At 43.6% G+C, this 24,482-nt stretch overlaps 1 protein-coding gene and 2 long non-coding RNA genes across 3 annotated transcripts; 2 read left to right on the plus strand and 1 right to left on the minus strand.

Moving 5' to 3' along the window:
* The first annotated feature begins 3,202 nt into the window (after positions 1-3,202).
* LOC135546446 (uncharacterized) lies at positions 3,203-6,801 on the plus strand. Its single transcript, XR_010456584.1, has 4 exons — positions 3,203-3,402; positions 4,412-4,504; positions 4,841-5,210; positions 5,554-6,801. It is a non-coding gene; the product is annotated as an uncharacterized LOC135546446 (long non-coding RNA).
* Positions 3,909-11,710, minus strand: LOC135546445 (uncharacterized). Its single transcript, XR_010456583.1, has 3 exons — positions 11,599-11,710; positions 9,171-9,390; positions 3,909-5,199 (listed from the first exon to the last, which is right to left on the minus strand). It is a non-coding gene; the product is annotated as an uncharacterized LOC135546445 (long non-coding RNA).
* LOC135546444 (transcriptional adapter 2-alpha-like) lies at positions 10,912-24,465 on the plus strand. Its single transcript, XM_064974866.1, is given in 15 exon segments — positions 10,912-11,087; positions 12,180-12,286; positions 12,425-12,516; positions 12,700-12,857; positions 13,451-13,539; positions 13,866-13,938; positions 14,076-14,136; positions 16,274-16,317; positions 19,165-19,275; positions 19,738-19,809; positions 20,080-20,113; positions 20,115-20,204; positions 20,634-20,671; positions 21,061-21,140; positions 21,574-24,465. Coding segments are annotated over 15 exon segments (1,260 nt in total). The 5' UTR covers positions 10,912-11,062; the 3' UTR covers positions 21,760-24,465.
* The last annotated feature ends 17 nt before the right edge of the window (positions 24,466-24,482 follow it).

Here is a 24,482-nt window from a genome sequence, read left to right on the forward strand (position 1 = left end):
AGATTGTACTTTTTGGAGAAATGTCCTCTGGTCTGAAAATAGAACTGTTTGGCCATATTGACCATTGTTATGTTTGGAGGAAAAAAGGGGAGGCATGCAAGCCGAAGAACACCATCCCAACAGTGAAGCACGGGGGTGGCAGCATCAGGTTGTGGGGGTGCTTTAATGAAGGAGGGACTGGTGCACTTCACAAAAGGAAGCGAAATTATGAGAAAGAAAAATTATGTGGATATATTGAAGCAACATCTCAAGACGTCAGTCAGGATGTTAAAGCTTGCTGGCAAATGGGTCTTCCAAATGGACAATGACCCCAAGCATACTACCAAAGTTGTGCAAAATGGCTTAAGGACAACAAAGTCAAGTTTTTGGAGTGGCCATCACAAAGCCCTGACCTCGATCCTATGGAAAAACTGAAAAAGCATGTGCGAGCAAGAAAGACTTAGTTGACTTAGTTACACCAGCTCTGTCGGGAGGAATGGGTCAAAAAATTCACCCAACTTATTGTGGGAAGCTTGTGGAAGACTACCCGAAACGTTTGACCCAAGTTAAACAATTTAAAGGCAATGCTACCATTTATATTAATATTGACTAAAATACTGTATATGGGGCATATTTGTTCTTAGAAGGATTTCTTAAGAACAACAACAGCAAAAGCAGGAAGCCGAACATGAATTATCTTCATTTGACCAGTTTGACCATAACAGACACATTTTAGAAACACTGTGAGTCACGCAATACGCAGTGAAACCACTTTAGACAACTCCAGAATGACACTGTGATGTTATTGCTCATATATAATTTTTTAAACTTTGATTTATCACATACAGCTCCAAAAGTATTGGGACAATGACACATTTTTTATTTTGGCTCTGTACTTCAGCACTTTGGATTTGAAATTATACAATGACTGAGGTTAAAGTGCACAAATATCATAACCCCAAGACATGCTAACCTCTCACCATTACAATAACAGGGGAGGTTAGCATTTTGGGAGGGGGGGTATGATATTTGTGCATCTGTAACTTTCTCACTCATAATTATTCACAATTCATTCTGGATCCCCTTAAAATGGGGGGGACTATGTATTTAAATGTCTTAACGGTACACCCGATATGGATGAAAATACCCTCAGATTAAAGCTGACAGTCTGCACTTCAACATCTTAGTCATTGTATCATTTCAAATACAAAGTGCCGAAGTACAGAGTCAAAACGACAAACTATGTGTCAATGTCCCAATTGTTTTGGAGCTCACTGTACTTGTTGAAAAAAGCTTGTAAAATACTTTAATTGAATGTCAGTAATGTCCGGAGACTAACAAAATACGTAACTAAAGATGGCCATTTTCTCTAGGTTCCACTGCAGTGTGAGGATGACCAATTTGGTTTCAATGAAGTCGTGGTTATAGGAGAAGTCTCTTTTCCTTTACGGAGATGTACTCCATTAATAAGCCATGACAGGTGAGTTGTCTCAGTCTGTATATTATATTTGTAGTACAATATAACTTTAAACGATGGCGGCCCAATTGATCTGTCAAATTTGCAAAAATTAATGTATGAGGTTTATTTTTGTCTTTTTAGACCAAACAACCTTGCAGAAGTAGACAGAGGTCTGGAAATAATGGTAAGTTTATCAATTATTATCGGGAAACAGTTACCCGAGCACTCTGTTCTGCCACCTGTGGTCTCTTGGCCCCCCCAGCCCTACGGGAGGGTAGCTTCCGCTCAGCCCAGTCCAAACTCTTCTCTGTCCTGGCACCCCAATGGTGGAACCAGCTTCCCCCTGAAGTTACGACAGCAGAGTCCCTGCCCATCCCCCGAAAACATCTGAAACTCCACCTCTTCAAACAGTATCACCCCCCCCCCCCCCCCAAAAAAAACAAAAAACCTGAACCAGCAGTTTTACTTGGCCCCTCCCCCCTTTACTGATAGAAACTTTGAGAAAAAAATTACTCTATGCCTGTGATATGTGGTTGTCCCACCTAGCTATCTTAAGATGAATGCACTAACTATAAGTCGCTCTGGATAAGAGCATCAAGTATATTACTAAAATGTGAAATTTCAAACCAATAGCTGGAAACACATGGATGCTTTATAAAGGACATATTTTTGTTGTTGTCTGGAACTGTATTATGAATCCATGATAAAGATTCCTGTTACATTCCTCGAATCTAACTTATAAGGTTTCTACTGTGCCGGGTTTGGGCTTGATCATTGACATTTGATCTTCCCTCATATTCAGGAGAAATACTGGATCTGGTGGTAAATGAACAATCTTTTCCATTCTTCCCTCCAAGACCATCTGACCATGTGCATTTGCCTCATACATATCCTACTGTGAACAACTACCTCACTCAAGGTAAAGGTCATGGGGATTTCAATAAGTACAGTACAGCCACAAGAATAGCTGTCTACTAAACAATCTTTGTCCGAATTATGTGAAGCAATATACACACAGGTAAATGGAAATGCTTCCACACAGGTGTGGTTCCTGAGTTAATTCAGCAATTAACATCCCATCATGCTTAGGGTCCCGTATAAAAATGCCGGGCAGGCCATTACTTTGCCTACGCCCCCATAGGATGACCATGCCTCCATCAGCAGGGCACAAGTGATCACTGAATGGTTTAATGAGCATGAAAACCTTCTCATTTTGCCATTTTCTCATTTGACTTCAGGAGTGGTATGAGATCCTCACCTTGTGGCGGGAAGAAGAATGGTCACAGAAGGACAGTAGAAGTTTACCAAGGTTGGAGTTGGAGTTAGTTATGTATGTTAACTTGATTGTTTGTTTCTCATGCCTTCAACAAATACTACTCTGATAAACCAAGTCAATCAATTCAAATGAAACAATGAATGATGATCAGCAAAATGTCAATGGTTCCACAGTGCTCTTCTGGTCTCACAATCCTAGTGTCAATACAAGCTAGTTTTATTAAATAAAAAAGTGGGAATGAATTCTGTTTATTTCTCAATAATGATGACTATGGTTGTTTACTTCTGATCAATGTTTAATTTCCTCTTGCAACATAACTAGCTGCAGCTTTAACTCAGTCATGACACAAATGGAAACTAGGCACCACCGCACAGAGCTGTCAATGTTATGAAACAAGAACATATGTTTGGCATGAGTTAAATAGTGCAGTCATAATGCAGAGTAATAATGCAGTCATTTACATATCCCATAAGTGTCTTCCTATTTTATCTATCATTAAAGGAGGACACTCCTTCAAGCGAAACAGGTTTTAGTAGGAAGAACACTTTTTCAAAAGCTCCCAGACATAGCATATACAGCCTTATTTGACTCGGGAATAGGACAATGAACAACATTTGGCACAATAAGTAACTTACTCAAGGATTCATGTCAACAAGACTTTAAGTTTGGAGAAGAGAACCACCACAAGGTAAGGAAGCTGATGAACTTTATGGTTTCAATCAGTTAAAGTTAAACATTCAAAATACAGAACTGTCTTAAAAATATATACGGTTTGTTACATAGTTACTAAATACTAAGAGTTAAGGTTAAGGAAATGATGCACAGTGACGCCAAACGTACAGTCAACGTACTGACATAGGTTTGTGGGAAATCCCTTTCCACATTCACACCGAATACAAAACATGGGGAATACATGCAGGTAGATTTTTGTCTAGGAGGAAGTCAACAGTATGATGTTTGTGTTATGCTACTCAACAAGTGCAAGCTAATAACAAAACCGTATAGCATTTTTGCTATAAATCCACAATATTTGGTAATTTTGCACAATAGTGTAGACGGGAGGTTTAACAAAACTGCAGGCTATAGCGACCATTCATCCCCCAGGGCATAGCACAGGGAAGAGCCTATGTGTAACGCTTGTCTTCGTCCTCCTCTGACGAGGAGTAAGAAATGTCAAACCAATGCACAGCGTGGTAAGAGTCCATATTGTATTTAATACGAATACTGAACACTTGAACAAAAACAATCAAACGACAAAAACAAACAGTCCTGAACGGTGAAGCAAAACACAGAACAGAAAATAATCACCCAGAACTCAAAGGTGAAACCAGGCTACCTAAGTATGGTCCTCAATCAGGGACAACGATTGACAGCTGCCTCTGATTGAGAACCATACCAGGCCAAACACAGAAATCCCAAATTATAGAAAAAAGAACATAGACTGCCCACCCCAACTCACGCCCTGACCATACTGAAACAAAGACAAAACAAAGGAACTAAGGTCAGAACGTGGCACTATGAGAAGATAGCTGAAATCAGTTTTGGCCAAGGTAGCCAACACACCCAAAACTGCTACAAAGTTTATTGAGTTGAGTAAATTGACCCTCAAGCTTGTTTGAGACTTAGTTTTCACTTCCATTATGTTTTATTCAGAACAGAGATGAGTAAAGTTATGAATGCATTTTGTGATGTTGCAGACCCAGAGTGAGGAACAGCATGAGAAGAATCAAGATGCCGGCCCCTCTGAGGGTCAGAATCATAACAATTGCCATCCTCATCAACCTCTAACGGTATTGGTTTCAACTACTAAACTACTGAACAGTCCAACTACTCATCACTGAATTTCAAATGTTAAAATAACATATTAAATTAATGTGTAACTCAATTAGCTTATATTTGCTGTGACATCAAAAAAATTCTAGATCCCACAACAATGTAAAGAAGACCAATCTGGCACAAAGACAGAGGTGTATTATGAAAAACATTTTCTTCCTTGGAAATTAAACATCACAGCCTTGTGAGTTGTCTGTGTATTTGTTTTAGTGATTGGAATTTGGTGATGGTAAGGAACCTTAAGGTGTCTTGAAAAATCTTTTATACATAGGTCTACTTTTTTTTCTTTTTAGAATTCAGAACAACCACGTGGAATCAACTGTGTCTGTAAATAGCAGTAAGTAAAGCTAGTGGAATTAAAATGGCCTACTAGAAAGTATTCAGTCGACTAGTTTGTCTTAAAGTTTTGAGATTTCAAAATCGTACTAATTGCCACCTGTGAACATGGTATGATATCATGTCATATATATTGTTATCGCTTTATTCTAATCTCCTCACAACAGCGGTGGTCCCATTTCAGGCTGGGGTGGCGGGTGTGGATATACATCCTCATCTAGGCTTCATCTCAATAGGATCATCTCCAGACTGTGTTCAGGCAGCTCTACCTCATACCGATGGCTCTTCCTCACAGCATTCACCTCAACACCAGCTTCTTCAATGATGGTAGGGTTTCACAATAGTGAGGGAACAAAAGCACAACCATACCTTCAATCAAGCAAGGTATCTAGTTATAGCTCAAACAGAATGGAGGCACACAGAGCAGCAACATTAGTAAACATATTTATATTACATAACGTACACAAGAATCCCCAAGTGTGAATTCACAGCCACCGATAAATGAAATGATACCATGCAGAAAGCACACCATCATTTTATGACTGATCTATCATAGATCGAAAACTGAGATTAAACTGTGGTGGTGTTTACCAAATGAATCACTCTCAGTCAGATATAATCATCTGTCATTTCATGAGTGCTTCTAACCTGTTCTGTCCTGTTGTTGCAGCAGTCATAACATCAGGTATGAAAAGTTCCAGTAGCCTTGGAAGAAGAGATTAAGTGAAGGAAGAGGCTGCTTTTGAAAACATTTCTGCTGCTATTTTCTGCTGCTTTTAAGATGTATGTATGTATGTATGTATGTATGTATGTATGTGTGTGTGTGTGTGTGTGTGTGAATAAGCATGTGTGTGTGTGTGTGTGTATAAGCATGTGTGTTTGTGTGTATAAGCATATGTGTGTGTGTGTGTGTGTGTGTGTGTGTGTGTGTGTGTGTGTGTGTGTGTGTGTGTGTGTGTGTGTGTGTGTGTGTGTGTGTGTGTATAAGCATGTGTGTGTGTGTGTACGTGTGTGTGTGTGGTAGCTAGGAAATGTATGTTTTTGTATTTAAGTAAATATTTGCTATTACTTATGCAGTGAGATGGCCTTTTCATGTTCCAATCAAAATCATAAAACACCAAGAGTGCTTTGGTGATTCCACTCTGGTTGCAGATAATATTTTTTTCTGATAGATTAGTTAGCCTTCAAAATTCATTACATATGAGCAGGAACTAGCCATAATATTATTGCCTTGATCACACTGACAGCATCATTGTGCATTGTCTAGATATGTGTGCAACAAAAGTTCACCTTCTGCTACCATTTTTGTCAAGCCGTCTACACATACAGTTTGACTCATACGTTGATAAATCCAATGTATGCACCACACAGAACGCACTGCAACTGCCTCTGCAACGCAATGCTGGAAGTCAAACGCAGCATTCCATTGGAAATGAATGTACTTCTGGTGTACTAAAACGCAATGAAGCTGTTGGTGTGACTGAGGCATTTTAAGTTGGATTTATCGAAGATATGCGTCAAACTGTATGCATAGAGGGCTTGACAGAAAGGGTAGCAGAAGGTGAATGTTGAAGTTGTATCTTTAATCTCAGTTTTAGATCTATGATAGATCAGTCTTTACCACTTTACCACCGTTGGGCTTGTGAGGGAGATCACCATTAGGGTGGTACATCTAGGCATAGTAGTACCGAATTCTGTGAGACTCTGCATTACTATAAAGTATACTGTAAATGTCACACCTGCTCCCGATCCCCCTCTCTGGTGCTCAATGTCACCAGCGCACTCATCATTACACACACCTGCGCTTAATTATGGGACTCACCTGGACTCCATCACATCATTTACCTCCCCTATATCTGTCACTTCCTCAGATTCATTCCAGAGTCAGCATTGATGCTGTTATGTTTCTCCTGTTCAGAAGCTGTTCTTGTTTTGTTTCATGTCTATTTATTATTAAATCCACACCCTGTACTCGCTTCTCGTCTCCCAGCGTCTGTCATTACAGATCCGCTACAATAAAGGTACCCGTATCCGGCAGTTAAGGGAGCCCCCAAATTAAGTAAGGCCTGGCCATTGGCTTGTTTTTGCCCTTTGTTTTACCGATACACACATCTGCAAACACACACCCTTCTATACAAATAAATATTTGTTTGTGGTGTTAAAACCGTGTCTGGTTTATTGTGTAGGTTTTCTACTTTGTTTTAGTAGGTTCTTCATGGGCTAAAAAGGATGTACCTTCAAGGGCACACAAATGCAATTTACTGAAGTATCAATTGTCTGAATTTTGGATGAACACATGTAAGTTCTCCTGATGAGAAACGTACTGAAAACCCCAATGTAAACCTGCTATAGAGAATCTTTGAAATGTTTTACAACAATGAGTCTGAAATAAATGGAAAGAAAAGGGAAAGAACAGGTATTGAAAGACCTCTGTTCTGACTTTCTGGTGAGGCCTGATCACCCTCGCAAGAAAGATCAGGGACAATGCTTGACATTTTGAATTCATATGTAAACATTGAGAATTTTGAAGAACTTTATAATTGCTACATTTTTCTAAGTGTGATTCGGACCCCGTGAAGGAGAGAGGGAGGGAGTGCTGTCCCTGAATGAGGGAAACCTGTCTCTAGTCTATTTGACTCTTCCTTGAAATCCCTTAAGGGATAAAAGTATTTCCTTATGGAGTTATCAAGGGTTGTAATTCTAATTTTATTTGTTCTGAATCGTTTATATTTTTATTTAACCGGCACTGTTGGGTTACCTTGGACGCATGAATCACAGAGTGGCTTGAAGCCTTCCCCACATTAAATAAGGAAGAAAAGACTGTGTCTTAATGCCTGCTACATGATATTGTTGCACGATTCGGTATACCAAAGTCTAGATAGCGATAAGGGGACACATTTCAACTCAAAGATAATAAAATAACTGTGTAACATGATGCAAGTTAAGAGAAATTTGCATGTACCATTTCAACCGGAAAATTCTGGACTTGTAGAACACTACAATGGCGTTCGGAAAAATAAACTGGCAAAAATATGTGCTCAACCAGGACTACCTGGGTGGATACACTACCCATAGCCTTGTTTTCAATGCGTTCCACCCCAGTCAGTAAAACTGGACTTAGTCCACATGAGGTACTCATGGCCTGTCCCATGAGGACCCCAGCATCGCCACCAGCTGCAGTCACAGATCTGCATCTGTTGGATGACACTATGATGATGTACAGTATAACTCTGACTAACTGTACTCAAGCTGTTCACTCACAGGTCTCTGCTGCCCTAACCTCCCCAGACGACTGTCCCCATCACGATCTCCAGCCCTGAGATTGGGTAATGGTGAGGAGGCACGGCAGAGGTAAAGAAACTTCAAAACCCAGGTGGAAGGGACCACAACAAATCTCCCTCACAAGCCCAACGGTGGTAAAGTGCTTAGGGAAAGACACATGGATCCACGCCTCCCACTGTAAGGTAGCAGAGCCAGAAGATGTTACTCCTGTTACTCCTACACCCCAGTAGAGGCACTCTGCTTACCCTGGGACCTCCTACAACCCAGTAGAGGCATTCTGCTTACCCTGGGACCTCCTACAACCCAGTAGGGGCACTCTGCTTACCCTGGGACCTCCTACAACCCAGTAGAGGCACTCTGCTTACCCTGGGACCTCCTACAACCCAGTAGAGGCACTCTGCTTACCCTGGGACCTCCTACAACCCAGTAGAGGCACTCTGCTTACCCTGGGACCTCCTACAACCCAGTAGAGGCACTCTGCTTACCCTGGGACCTCCTACAACCCAGTAGAGGCACTCTGCTTACCCTGGGACCTCCTACAACCCAGTAGAGGCACTCTGCTTACCCTGGGACCTCCTACAACCCAGTAGAGGCACTCTGCTTACCCTGGGACCTCCTACAACCCAGTAGAGGCACTCTGCTTACCCTGGGTCCTCCTACAACCCAGTAGAGGCACTCTGCTTACCCTGGGACCTCCTACAACCCAGTAGAGGCACTCTGCTTACCCTGGGACCTCCTACAACCCAGTAGAGGCACTCTGCTTACCCTGGGACCTCCTACAACCCAGTAGAGGCACTCTGCTTACCCTGGGTCCTCCTACAACCCAGTAGAGGCACTCTGCTTACCCTGGGACCTCCTACAACCCAGTAGAGGCACTCTGCTTACCCTGGGACCTCCTACAACCCGGTAGGGGCACTCTGCTTACCCTGGGACCTCCTACAACCCAGTAGGAGCACTCTGCTTACCCTGGGACCTTCTACAATCCAGTAGAGGCACTCTGCTTACCCTGGGACCTGCAGCCATTGTGGCTGTGGGCATGCTCTGGGTGGTAGTAGACTTCGAGCAAGAGGAGGATGAACGTGCTAATAACCTCTCTCAGACCTCTCTGCTCCAACAAGGCCCGGCTTAAACAAGGGGAAGCCCAGGAGTAGATGACCCCGCTGACCTGAACCTGGACTCTGATGACCCCGCTGACCTGAACCTGGACTCTGATGACCCCACTGACCTGAAAAGAAGAAAAAGAGGACATGGACATTCCACAGGTCAAACACTTTCTTATAGTTAGCTAGTAATGTCTCTGTACTCCAGAATGAATCAGATTGTTGGGTTTGTTACCAGACAGTGCTAAGACTATGCCATTACTAGCTATACAGTGGGGCAAAAAAGTATTTAGTCAGCCACCAATTGTGCAAGTTCTCCCACTTAAAAAGATGAGAGAGGCCTGTAATTTTCATCATAGGTACACTTCAACTATGACAGAAAAAATGAGAAGAAAATCACATTGTAGGATTTTTAATGAATTTATTTGCAAATTATGGTGGAAAATAAGTATTTGGTCACCTACAAACAAGCAAGATTTCTGGCTCTCACAGACCTGTAACTTCTTCTTTAAGAGGCTCCTCTGTCCTCCACTCGTTACATGTATTAATGGCACCTGTTTGAACTTGTTATCAGTATAAAAGACACCTGTCCACAACCTCAAACAGTCACACTCCAAACTCCACTATGGCCAAGACCAAAGAGCTGTCAAAGGACACCAGAAACAAAATTGTAGACGTGCACCAGGCTGGGAAGACTGAATCTGCAATAGGTAAGCAGCTTGGTTTGAAGAAATCAACTGTGGGAGCAATTATTAGGAAATGGAAGACATACAAGACCACTGATAATCTCCCTCGATCTGGGGCTCCACCCCCACATGGAGTCAAAATGATCACAAGAACGGTGAGCAAAAATCACAGAACCACACGGGGGGACCTAGTGAATGACCTGCAGAGAGCTGGGACCAAAGTAACAAAGCCTACCATCAGTAACACACTACGCCGCCAGGGACTCAAATCCTTTGGAGTGTGTATCAATACACCCAATCACTACAAAGGTATAGGTGTCCTTCCTAACTCAGTTGCTGGAGAGGAGGGAAAATGTTCAGGGATTTTTATATGAGGTCAATGGTGACTTTAAAACAGTTAGAGTTTAATGGCTGTGATAGGAGAAAACTGACATTTTAGTTACTCCACAATACTAACCTAAATGACAGAGTGAAAAGGAAGCCTGTACAGTATAAAATATTCCAAAAACATGTATCCTGTTTACAAGGCACTAAAGTAATACTGAAAAAAATGTGTTCATTAGTTTACTCCAATTAGGGGAGGGGTGGTAGAGTTAAAAGAAGAAAAAAATGTATATACATATATAGTACCAGTCAAAAGTTTGACTATTTTCTACATTGTAGAATAATATTGAAGACATCAAAACTATGAAATAACATATGGAATCATTCAGTAACTAAAAAAAGTGTTAAACAAATCAAAATATATTTTATATTCCATATTCTTCAAAGTAGCCACCCATTGCTTTGATGAGAGCTTTGCACACTCTTGGCATTCTCTCAATGGGATGGTATTTTCATGTTCCACTCAATCATAAAAAAACACCAATATTGCTTTGGTGGTCCAACTCTGGTTGCAGATAATCGGTGTTTTCCGATAGATTAGTTAACCTTAAATTGCTTTACTTTTGAGCATGAACGGTGCAGCGTTTGCGCGAATAAATTGCATCCATCCAGCCAGAGAATCAACAAAGTTGCGCAAATGCTTCCTTTTCAGACACGCTGAATCAAACGCGAAGCAATACATTGGCAACAAACAACATATTCGGGCTTCAGCTGATTTGTTGACCTTATGGACCGCTTGGCATGTTTTGGAAGTAAGTGTTGGCTAAATTGCACAGATAGCAACAGCGCTCAAACACGGCTGAAAACGAGTTTGCACGAGATATGGTTTTCCATCTAACTATCTGCTCAGCTCGTCGCACTAACGCAACATTAGCTACATATAGCTAGATAGAAGTCTAGCCCAGCTAGCTAACAATTATCCATTTTAGCTAACTATGTATTTGCCTTCTGCTAGCTAATCGATTCAACCAGCTACTGTAGCTAGCTAACCAATGCGTCTCTGTTAGCTACATAATTGTCAGCTAGCTTCCGACTTGAAGGGCCTACGCTAGTTACAGTGTATTCAGACCCCTTGACTTTACCCATATTTTGTTACATTACAGCCTTATTCTAAAATTAAATTGTTTTCCTTCATCAATCAACACAAAAACATTGAAATTGAGCTCTGGTGCATCCTGTCGAAATTGATCATCCTTGAGATGTTGCTACAGCTTGATTGGAGTCCACCTGCGGTAAATTAAATTGATTTGGAAAGGAACACACCTGTCTATATAAGGTCCCACCGTTGACAGTGCATGTCAGGGCAAAAACCAAGCCGTGAGGTCAAAAATTGCTATGCAGCGACGCGCCTCCTTAAAACTTGACGGAGCTTGAGAGGATCTGCAGCGAAGAATGGGAGAAACTCCCCAAATTCAGATGTGCCAAGCTTGTAGCATCATACCCAAGAATACTTGAGGCTGTAATCGCTGCTAAAGGTGCTTCAACTGAGTAAAGGGTCTGAATACTTGTAAATGTGATATTTCAGTTTATTGTTAATACATTTGCTAAACATTCTAGACCTGTTTTTGCTTTGTCAATATGGTATATTGTGTGTAGATTGAAGGGGGGGGGGGACAATTGAATCAATTTTAGAATGATGCTGTAACTTAACAAAATGTGGAAAAAGTCAAGGGGTCTGACTACTTCCTGAATGCACCTTCTGTTAGCTACTGCTAAACCTGTGATGCTTGCTTTAAATCTGACCAATAATACATATTTTAACAGAAGATTTCTAGTTGCTAACGTCTGCATATGGTTACCAATAGAATTGGCCAGTTTTGGACGTTACTCTGACTTATTTTCAGATGACCCTTCTGACAAGCCCCCATGTCGAGGTTGCTCATCTAACCTGGTCGAACCCTACATAAAATGTGCTGAGTGTGGACCCTCACCCTTCCTTCTATGTCTCCAGGTGAGGGGTGCACATTGCATCCTCTGGCATGTGCATAAAACTGTTAATACATTTTGCCTAACTTGATAACTCTACTGACACTACCCCCCCCCCCCCCCCAAGTGACCATGCTCAATACCATGCCTCCCCTTCACACAGACGTCAGACTTCCCTGTGGTGGAACCTGGCTGGACAGCGCAGGAAGAGATGGCTGTACTTGAAGCAGTTATGGACTGTGGCTTTGGGAACTGGTTAGTACACACACAATCGCTCTCTCTCTCGTCATATATTACAAACTTGCAGACGAGGGGCCATTTGCAGTCTAACTTGTTTCGTAGCAGCACTCTCGTGTACTGTCTGCCAATATCAATATAAACATGTTCAAATTTATTACAAAAAACATAACTATCACTTTTCTATTTGACTCTGCACAGGCAGGATGTAGCATATCAGATGCGCACCAAAAGCAAGGAGGAGTGTGAGGCCCACTACATGAAGAACTTCATCAACAACCCCTTGTTCTCCTCCACCCTGCTAAATCTCAGACAGATAGAGGAGGCCCGTACTGCAGACACAGCCATTCCCTTCAAACGTCAGTATACGCAAGCAACACACCTACTCCTCTGGACTTCTCCCTCCATAGTAATAAGGAGAGTTTTTGTCATACACGTTATTATAGAATTCTGAAGCCATACAACAAACACAATTTAGGCTATGCTTCAAAATAAATTGTAAACTGGGTGGTTCGAACCCTGTATGCTGATTGGTTGACAGCTGTTTTATATCAGACCGTATGACAAAACATGTATATTTACTGCTGTAATTACGTTGATAACCAGTTTATAATAGCAATAATGCACCATGGGGGTTTGTGATATATGGCCAATATACCACAGCTAAGGGCTGTGTCCAGGCACTCCACACTACGTCATGCTTAAGAACAGCCCTTAGCCGCGGTATATTGGCCATATACCACACCTCCTCGGGCCTTATTGCTTAATTAGACTTCTGTGTATGATTTCCAGCTGATAAAGGCAGGGAGGAATACATGGCTTTTATGATTTATCTGATATGCAACGACATCGTTCCTCATTTGTGCTTGCTTTCTTACACAGCAGTAACGTGTTTATCATGAGGGCCATTTCAGAGCACTAGGTATAAGTACTATGTTGGTTTTCCTCCCAGCCACTGACGATCCCCCCAGGCCCACCTTTGACTCTCTGTTGTCTCGAGACATGGCTGGATACATGCCTGCTCGAGCAGACTTCATGGAGGTGAGGGGAACTAGGGTCTTAAAGCATCCATGCCTTTAGTTGTTCTAATCTCACAAGCCATAGTCAGACATTCACTTTTTCTCTTCTTCTGCCAAAAACATTTCCCCATGTCATAATGAGCATGTCCTCATACTCCTGGCACATTCTAATTAGAATCATTGTAACTACTTAACGATAACCAAGACATAACCCTTGCCACCCTGCTTTTGTATGCATAAATGAAGATATTAGTTCTCCCAAGGGCCATCTTTCTGCAGTCCTATTGAACTCTTACTCATCTCCTTGTCCTTCTGTGGTCCCCTCCTGTTATTTGTCATCCTGTCTAGGAATTCGACAACTATGCTGAGTGGGATCTGAAAGACATTGATTTTGTGGATGATGACTCAGACCTACTACATGGTGTGTTGATAGTGCTATAATTGTATTTGAATTGAAAGTAAAGTCCAACCCTGCTTTCAATAGAGATTGGAAGTGTATGTTTATTGTACAAAATATCCTCATTGCTTTGTCTGACATATGTTTCTGGTTCAATCTAGCGTTGAAGATTGCTGTTTTTGACATATACCATTCAAGGTTAAAGGAGAGAGGTAGAAGAAAGTAAGTTGAAATGTTTTAACTCTGATGTAAGGGGCTTATTCAGCCACTAGATGGCCTCAAATATCTTAGAATCTTTGCCTTTCATCATATGCCTAAAACACTCTGCAAATGTTTCCACAAGAACATTTAATTGCTTTCCAAAATTGGAAATGTGATACCTACACAAGTAACACAACAGTCTACTGACACTAGCCTATTACCATAATCACTGAAGCACTGGTTCAGAATCATCGGTTGCTATGAATTCTGAAAGGCTTAGACATTGCACAACTGTCAAATTTGAGTATTATTTGACCTGGTCACTTTTTATTTATTTTATTTTTTAGATTTGAGACGTTCATGAATTGTCAAACTCCGTCCTCAGCCCCCTTCAGTGTGTGTCAGTACTGGTCTTGGCCACGGTGGTCAGTCCATTCATGTGGTAATACATCCATCACTAAATCAAACATAATGAGTTGCTATTCCCCTAACTCTGTGGTATGGCATGTGGGGTGTGTATTGTATGTTAGCTGGCCAGAGCTCCCAGTACCGTGCATGTTTGTCTCCTCTCAAATGGCCCCCTAGTCCCTACATAGTGCACTACTTTTGACCAGGGCCCATCAAAATTAGTGCACTATGTAGAGACTAGGGGGCCATTTGGGATGTAACACTGCTCGTCTGCCCAATGACTCCCACCCCGAGCTGGTGACATGACTTGACTTGCAGGCCACATAGTTCAAACTCAGTACGCCCCACTGTCAGGTCCTGTTGCACAGCATAGGAAGCCTACTTGTTGCAAAGCTGTTCTCACAACCGTATCTTCAAGCTACACTATATATACAGAAGTATGTGGACACTCCTTTTAAATTAGTGGTTTTGGCTATTTCAGCCACCTGTTGCTGACAGGTGTATAAAATTGAGCACACAGCCATGCGGGGCAGCAGGGTAGCCTAGTGGTTAGAGCGTTGGACTGTTAACCCACTGTTCCTAGGCCGTCATTGAAAATAAGAATTTGTTCTTAACTGACTTGCCTAGTTAAATAAAGGTGTAAAAAAAAAAATAATCTCCATAGAAAAACATTGGCAATAGAATGGCCTTACTGAAGAGCTCAGTGACTTTCAATGTGTCACTGTCATAGGATGCCACCTTTCAACAAGTCAGTTCATCAAATTTCTGCCCTGCTCGAGCTGCCTCGGTCAACTGTGTTATTGTGAAGTGGAAACGTCTAGGAGCAACAGGCTCAGCTGCGAAGTGGTAGGACACACGAGCTTACAGAACACGACTGTTGAGTGCTGAATTGCGTAGTGCTTAAAAATCGTCTGTTCTTGGTTTCCACACTTACTAACGAGTTCCAAACTGCCTCTGGAAGCAACCTCTGCACAAGAACTGTCTGTCAGGACTCAGGAGCTTCATGAAATGTGTTTCCAGCTGCACACAAGCCTAAGATCACCATGCACAATGCCAAGCATTTGCTGAGTGGTTTAAAGCTCACCACCATTGGACTCTGGAGTAGTGGTAACGCGTTCTCTGGAGTGATGAATCTCGCTTCATCTGGCAGTCCGACGGACGAATCTGTGTTTGGCGGATGCCAGGAGATGCAACCTGTCCAAATGCATAAAGCCAACTAAAGTTTTTGGTGGAGGAGGAATAATGGTTTGGGGCTGTTCATGGTTTGGGCAAGACCTCTTAGTTCCAGTGAAGGGAAATCTTAACGCTACAGCATACAATGACATTCTAGACTATTCTGTGCTTCCAACTTGGTAGCAACAGTTTGGGGAAGGCCCTTTCCTGTGTCGGCATGACAATGCCCCCGTGCTGCAGGGATTTGCTACCTTTCGGCCAATGTTTCAACAGCTAGTGGAAAACCTTCCCAGAAAAGTGGAGTCTGTTTTTTAGCAGCAAATGGGAGGTGGACCAAATCCATATTAATGCGCATGATTTTGGAATGAGATGGTTATCAAGCAGGTGGCCACATACTTTTGGTCATGTAGTGTATGCGGTTCAGGTTTAGCAGATATAAGGTACCATCACTCATTCAATAAATGTCAGTCTAAACCCTCTGCTGTTTTCACTCTCTCTACCGGCCTGAGAATTGGCTGGTATTCACCAATGGACGTGTCCATATATTTGACTTTGGTGTCTTAATGTTGTCTTACAGGATCATCAGGGACCATGGACTGATCAACCTGCGGAAGTTCCAGAGTAAGTGCTCTCCTAACAGATTAGAACTGGGCTGCAGAACAACCAGGAGTCCAGGCGTTACTATAACGCCCAGACTGAGTATGCGTTATGTATCCATGGTTGTATGTAAACAACTGTTGCAATAATGATCAACAGTAACCCGAGGGACCCTGGAGGCACTGCCTGTGCTTTTATTTACGCTGGAAGCTGAGAATAGCCCAGTGCGACGTGTGCCAGAGCATGCCGCAGCATAATTATTGCTCCACTATGAATAGATGCCTATGAAATGAACACTGCAGGTCTAATGACCAACTGTATTGGAGATTTGTGAGCTCTTATTGATCCCCTCTCCATGGGCAGTTTTTCATCTAGCTTGGTAATATAATACATTTGTGTGTCCCGCTTTTTATTCATGGGAGATGGGACCGCAAGAGACTCCCTGAATAGATTTATACAATCAGTTCCTCTTTTTCCATTACTGCCCAGTGCAGTGTTATCTCCAGGTGATGCTCTGGGAAATTGGCTGTAGTTTTAGGGGTGGAAAAGGACACCCTTATGTTTTATTTACCAGTCTCCAGTCACTACGGCCCTCCTCCCCATCTCTCCTCCTATCTCGTTAGTCTTTCAAGACAAAAGAGAACCCAGAGTTGCGGTAGAGCTGCAGCGTGGTTGTCATGGAGACTGTCAAAGTGTGTGTGTGTGTGTGTGTGTGTGTGTTAGTCATACGGTAATGGAAGCAGTGTCCAAGCCTGGGAGGCTCACAGTGTCGTGCCTATGCTGATCATGCTGTTGCTCCAGGCAGTTTGAACAAACCATCTCACTCTTCTTATCGGCATCAGTACCACCAATCCAGCCCATTCCTGTTATGGAGTGTTTCAAATCTTTGACTCCGCAGGACATTGACTCTACCTGTGTGTGCATGTCAGACACATTCTCATCACTGTACAGCCACTAAATCAAAGAGAAACTCTTGCTGCCAGCTTGCAGATAGACAAAGCTGTACCAGCCTTGAGCTGCTGTCATACTACCCCACATTCATTGTGTACAGAATATAGAAATCACCATGTCTGCAAAGCCACGAGAGTCCACTCAATAAATAAATATATATATATATTTATCTCAGCAAAAAAAGAAATGTCCCTTTTTTTTCAGGACCCTGTCTTTCAAAGATAATTTGTAAAAATCCAAATAACTTCACAGTTCTTAATTGTAAAAGGTTTAAACACTGTTTCCCATGCTTGTTCAATGAACCATAAACAATTAACGAACATGCACCTGTGGAGCAGTTGTTAAGACACTAACAGCTTACAGATGGCAATTAAGGTTACAGTTATGAAAACTTAGGACACTAAAGAGGCCTTTCTACTGACTCTGAAAGACACCAAAAGAAAGATGCCCAGGGTCCCTGCTCATCTGTGTGAACGTGCCTTAGGCATGCTTTAAGGAGGCATGAGGACTGCAGATGTGGTAAGGGCAATAAATTGCCATATCTGTACTGTGAGATGCCTAAGACCGGATGGACAGCTGATCGTCCTCGCAGTGGCAGACCACGTGTAACTCCTGCACAGGAACGATACATCCGAACATCACACCTGCGGGACAGGTACAGGATGGCAACAACTGCCTGAGTTACACCAGGAATGCACAATCCCTCCATCAGTGCTCAGACTGTTCGCAATAGGCTGAGAGGCTGGACTGAGGGCTTGTAGACCTGTTGTAAGGCAGGTCCTCACCGGGCACAAACCCACCGTCGCTGGACCAGACAGGACTGGCAAAAGGTCCTCTTCACTGACGAGTCACGGTTTTGTCTCACCTGGGGTGATGGTCGGATTCGTGTTTATTGTCGAAGGAATGAGCGTTACACCGAGGCCTGTACTCTGGAGCGGGATCGATTTGGAGGTGGAAGGTCCATCATGGTCTGGGGTGGTGTGTAATAGCATCATTGGACTGCGCTTGTTGTCATTGCAGGCAATCTCAACGCTGTGTGTTACAGGGAAGACATCTTCCTCCCTCATGTGGTACCCTTCCTGCAGGCTCATCCTGACATGACCCTCCAGCATGACAATGCCACCTGTTCAATGCCCGTTCTGTGCGTGATTTCCTGCAAGACAGGAACGTCAGTTTTCTGCCATGGCCAGCGACGAACCTGGATCTCAATCCCATTGAGCATGTCTGGGACCTGTTGGATCCGAGGGTGAGGGCTAGGGCCATTCCCCCCAGAACTGTCCGAGAACTTGCAGGTGCCTTTGTGGAAGAGGGGTAACATCTCACAGCAAGAACTGGCAAATCTGGTGCAGTCCATTAGAAGATGCACTGCAGTACTTAATGCAGCTGGTGGCCACACCAGATACTGACTGTTACTTTTGATTTTGACCCCCCCCCCCCTGTTCAGGGACACATTCTATTTATGTTGGTCATATGTCTGTGGAACGTGTTGAGTTTGTCTCCAGTTGTTGAATCTTGTTATGTTCAAATGCCCATCGGGGGAGCTTTTAACCTGCTGTGGCCATGAACGGCTTATCTCAGTGATGCAAGGGGGTCACTTAATGTGCAATGTCTGGACATGTTCTCCTCTGGTGTTCCTCAAAAGCCTCTAATCTACCAAGATTGAATGTAATACAGATCACTGCTGTCATATCCTCTACAACAGGGCTGCCAGACCCTCTTCCTGGAGATCTACCGGGTTTACAGTCCAACTCTAATTTACCACCTCATTCTACTTATTAGCTGCTCACCAAGACCTTAACTGGCCGTGTCGGGTATGTAGTGTTAGACTGAACCTACACAGGACGGTAGATCTCCAGGAAGAGGGTTGGGCAGTCCTGCTCTACAATTACGTCTCGCGACCATTGTCTTTTTATCTTCCAGTCCTGGAGCATCGCTACCCTAAGGAGGTACAGGATCTGTATGATGCTATGAGACGTTTCGCCAGGGTGGTGGGCCCTATCGAACACGACAAGTTCATAGAGGGTCATGCATGTGAGTATGACATTATAATGCGCACACACAGTAGTCATTTGATGTTCACACCTACAGAATTCAGTTTCTTCCAACCCTTCTACCTCCACAGTCACACATTCTATAATCCCTTGTCTTTAATAAACTTGGTAACACTAAGTTCATCGCTGTGGTAATGAGCCTATTAGATTACCTCCTGTCCTTACACAGCAGATCTCAGCAGCTGGCCTGCTGGAGGTCACATGACTGTCTGGGGCTGAGACATCTCGTTCTGATTAAAGGGCTTGGGCTTCAGGATAGCATGGCACTACTCCTTTGTGTCAGAGAGAGCAGCATTAGAGGTAGAGCCTGCCTGGGTTACAACTCTGATCTGATGTTGGTAGGCACAGGTCTGAGGGATTAAGTGTCTGTCCCTGTCTGCAGTATAGACCGGTGAGGTGAGTGGACAGGCCTTTCTGACCTCATGTCATCCTTGTCTTTCAGTGGAGTTTGAGCTGAGGAGAGAGATTGGCAGGCTGCAGGAGTACAAGAGAGCAGGCATCCATTCTTTCTGCAGTGAGTCCAGTCTACCCATATAACCCTGTCCCCCCCCCCCTACTGCCAGACAGTCCCCCTCGAAACCTGTGTCCCAAATGGCACCCTATTCCCTATTTAGTGCATTACTTTTGACCAGAGCCCATACAGCGCTGGTCAAATTGTGAACTATGTAGGAAAAGGGTTCAATTTTGGACAGAGGCAGAGCCTCATTAGTAACTTCCTTGTGTCAGCCAGGACCCAGGGCTGACTGCACCAGTAACCCCCTCCCTCCTCTGTGTCCCCCTGCAGGTGCCAAGGTGTATGAGCGTGTGAAGCACGTGCGGGCGGATGAAGAGGACCATGCTAGTTGATGTGCTACAGTACATTCAGGACGGACGGGCCTGCCAGCAGTGGCTCAGCAAACAGGCTGCCATGTGAGCCCCGTCCTCTTACCCTTTTGTCCAGTGTTTCACAATCCATTCCTCTGGACCATGTGGTTGTACGGTCATGTTTAAGTCCAACACTAGCCCTCCTGATTCTACTAATCAATGGCTTGATGATTAGTTGACTATTTGAATCCGGGCTGTAACTGAGATACCACCCACTTCTGCAGTTTATTACTGTGCTTGGCTCTAACTGCAACAAGCAGTGCTTGATTGTTGATTTTTTTTTTTAAATATATATTATTTTTTATGTAGAGCTGTTCTTGTCCTTTTGTTTATCCTAAGCACAGCTCTTGGGTGTTCTGATAATTATTCTTCATGAAAAAAAACAGAACTGCTAGTGATTAATTCTCTCTGTGGACAACGATCCCGGAGAGTGAAGTGTGTGCATTGCCTGTAGTGACACTTCTCTTTCCACAGTGATGCTGGTATCACTCCTGTTGTCATCACCACATCAGGTAAGGACTCTCTTCCTTTCCCTCTCCCTCCCTTCCTCTCCTTCCCCAGCTGCCCCTCTTTTTTTCATGGTCCCAGGTGCAGTCACATTAATGTATTCTCAGAGATGCGCATCCAGAAATCCAGTCAACGTACAGGACTGTTATGCTTATTTGTCTGTTAGCTTTATCTTCCCTGTTTCCGTTGTCATTCAGTGACCTCCAGTGCACAAATAGGACACATCTATGTACTCAGTCATTTCCACACAGCTATATTTATACTAATTTGCCTGTCATAAATATTTGTCTTTATTTTCCTCAAACTGATTTTGTCAACCCATCAGTTTGTCATTTATAACAATAATAGAATAGTATTTTTTTTAGATCTGTTAAACAGTGTTATTTTTCCACAGTAACAGGCAGGAGAAGCGCCCCTCCTCTCAACCTGACCGGCCTGCCAGGGACCGAGAAGCTCAACGACAGGGAGAAAGAGGTACACACAGAATCCATTCCATTACATATGAATTCTAGGATCTCTATGGATGTAAGGCTCTCAGCCCCACCAGGGCGGGAAATGATGGGCTTAACAGAGAGTGTGTCCTAAATGGTACCCTCTTCCTCGTAGGCCCTGGTAAAAAGTAGTATACCCTATAGCAGTGCTCGAACTCTGTTCCTGGAGAGCTGTCCTCCTGTAGGTTTTTGCTCCAAAACCAGTTGTAACTAACCTGATTCAGCTTATCAACAATCTAATTATCAGAATCTGGTGTTGTAGCGAAAAACCTACAGGACAGCACCTCTGAGGAAAACGGCTTGGAGAGCGCTGCTCTATGGGGAATACAGTGGTATTTGAGATGCAGTCACGACTGGCATTTTGTTGATGTAACATGGCGTGTCTCTCGCTCTCTCTCTACTGTGGCTGGCTGCAGCTGTGCCAGGTGGTGCGTCTGGTGCCAGGTGCCTACCTGGAGTACAAGCAGGCCCTGCTGAACGAGTGCAGGCGGCAGGGTGGTCTACGGCTGGCACAGGCCCGGGCACTCATCAAGATCGACGTCAACAAGACACGCAAGTTCTACGACTTCCTGATCAAGGAGGGCTACATCAACAAGGCCTAGGCCAGCCTGAGACCAAGGTTGTGTCATAAATGGAACCCAATTCCCTAAATAGTGCACTACTTCTGACCAGAGCCGGGTGCTATTTGGGACACATCCAGAGTCAGAACTGTTCCAGCAGAGGTCATGGCTGGACTGGACACTAACTGACATGTTTTATTCTCATGTCTTGGTGAAATGATGCTGTCATGTGCTGTGAGAACTACGTTTCAATGCCCTTCCTTTGAAAGAAAAACAAAGAATTGTACACTATATTTACAAAAGTATGTGGACACCCCTTAAAATTATTTGATTCTGCTATTTCAGCCACACCCGTTACTGACAGGTGTTTTAAAATTGAGCACACAGCCATGCAATCTCCATAGACAAACATTGGCAGTAGAATGGCTTTACTGAAGCGCTCAGTGACTTAAATCAGTTTGTCAAATTTCTGCCCTGCTAGAGTTGTCCCAGTTAACTGTAAGTGCTGTTATTGTGAAGTGGAAACGTCTAGGAGCAACAACGGCTCAGCCGCGAAGTGGTAGGCCACACAAGCTCACAAGACCGGCGAGTGCTGAAGCGAATAGCGCTTAAGCATTGTCTGTCCTCGGTTGCAACACTCACTACCAAGTTCCAAACTGCCTCTGGAAGCGACGTCAGGACAATAATTGTTCATCGGGCGCTGAATGAAATGGGTTTCCATGGCTGAGCAACAGCACTCAAGTCTAAGATCACCATGCGCAATGTCAAGCGTCGGCTGGAGTGGTGTAAAGCTCAACGCCATTGGACTCTGGAGTGATGAATCACACTTGGCAGACCGATGGACGACTCTGGGTTTGGCAGATGCCAGGAGAACACTACCTGCCCGAATGCATAGTACTAACTGTAAAGTTTGGAGGAGGAATAATGGTCTAGGGCTGTTTTTCATGGTTCAGTCTAGACCCATTGGTTCCAGTGAAGGGAAATCTTAATGCTACAGCATACAATAACATTCTATATGATCCTGTGCTTCCAACTTGGTGGTAACAGTTTGGGGAAGGCCCTTTCCTGTTTCAGCATGACACTGCCCCCGTGCACAAAAAGAGGTCCATACAGAAATGGTTTGTCGGGCCTCCCGGGTGGTACAGTGGTCTAGGGCACTGCATCGCAGTGCTAGCTGTGCCACCAGAGACTCTGGGTTCGCGCCCAGGCTCTATCGCAGCCGGTCGCGACTGGGAGGTCCGTGGGGCGACGCACAATTGGCCTGATGTCATCCGGGTTAGAGAGGGTTTGGCCGGTATGGATATCCTTGTCTCATCGCGCACCAGCGACTCCTGTGGCGGGCCGGGCGCAGTGCACGCTAACCAAGGTCGCCTGGTGCACAGTGTTTCCTCCGACACATTGGTGTGGCTAGCTTCTGGGTTGGATGCGCGCTTGGTTGGGTTGTGTTTCGGAGGACGCATGGCTTTCGACCTTCGTCTCTCCCGAGCCCGTACGGGAGTTGTAGCGATGAGACAAGATAGTAATTACTAACCACGAAAAGGGGTAAAAAAAATGTAATGGTTGGTTGAGATCGGTGTGGAAGAACATGACTGGCCTGCATAGAGCCCTGACATAAACCCCATCAAAAACCTTTGGGATAAAATGAAAAGCGGACTGTGAGCCAGGCCTAATCACCCAACATCAGTGCCCGACCTCACTAATGCTCTTGTGGCTGAATGGAAGCATGTCCCCGCAGCAATGTTCCAAACACTAGTGGAAAGTCTTCCCAGAAGAGTGTTGTTATATCAGCGAAGGGAGGACGTTGAGATGTTTGACGAGCACATACACTACATGTATCTCTGAATTTGTTATCAACTTCAGGTCCTACATTTTTGCATCAGTCTTGCCTTTGTATATGTTCTAACCAAACTGACACAATACCAGTCAAAAGTTTGGACACACCTACTCATTCAAGGGTTTTTCCTTCATTGTATTATTTTCTACATTGTAGAATAATAGAGAAGACATCAAAACTATGAAATAACACATGGAATCATGTAGGATTGAAAAAAAGTATTTTTAAAAAATCAAATATATTTTAGGTTCTTCAAAGTAGCTGCCTTGATGACAGCTTTGCACACTCTTGGCATTCTCTTAACCAGCTTCACCTAGAATGCTTTTCCAACGGTCTTGAAGGAATTCCCACATGCTGAGCACTTGTTGGCTACTTTTCCTTCACTCTGTGATCCAACTCATTCCAAACCATCACAATTGGGTTGAGGTTGGGTGATTGTGGAGGCCAGGTCATCTGATACAGCACTCCATTACTCTCCTTCTTGGTCAAATAGCCCTTACACAGCATGGAGGTGTGTTGGGTCATTGTCCTGTTGTAAAACAAATGATAGTCCCACTAAGTGCAAACCAGATGGGATGGAGTATCGCCGCAGAACGCTGTGGTAGCCATGTTGGTTAAGTGGGCCTTGAATTCTGAATAAATCACTGAGAGTGTCACCTGCATGTACCATCACACCACCATGCTTCACAGTGGGAGCTACACATACGGAGATCAAGCGTTCACCTACTCTGCGTCTCACAAAGACACAATAATCTCAAATTTGGACTTATCAGTGTACAATGTAGAAAATAGTCCAAATAAAGAAAAACCTTGGAATGAGAGGTGTCAACGTTTGACTGGTACTGTACCTTCCTATTTGTACAGTACTTTAATTGTCAGTGACACAGGAGCAGAAAATAAAATTGTGTATTTATTTCTCCTTGTAATGAAA

The sequence above is a fragment of the Oncorhynchus masou genome, chromosome 9, assembly GCF_036934945.1.
Source record: "Oncorhynchus masou masou isolate Uvic2021 chromosome 9, UVic_Omas_1.1, whole genome shotgun sequence".
NCBI lineage: Eukaryota > Metazoa > Chordata > Actinopteri > Salmoniformes > Salmonidae > Oncorhynchus > Oncorhynchus masou.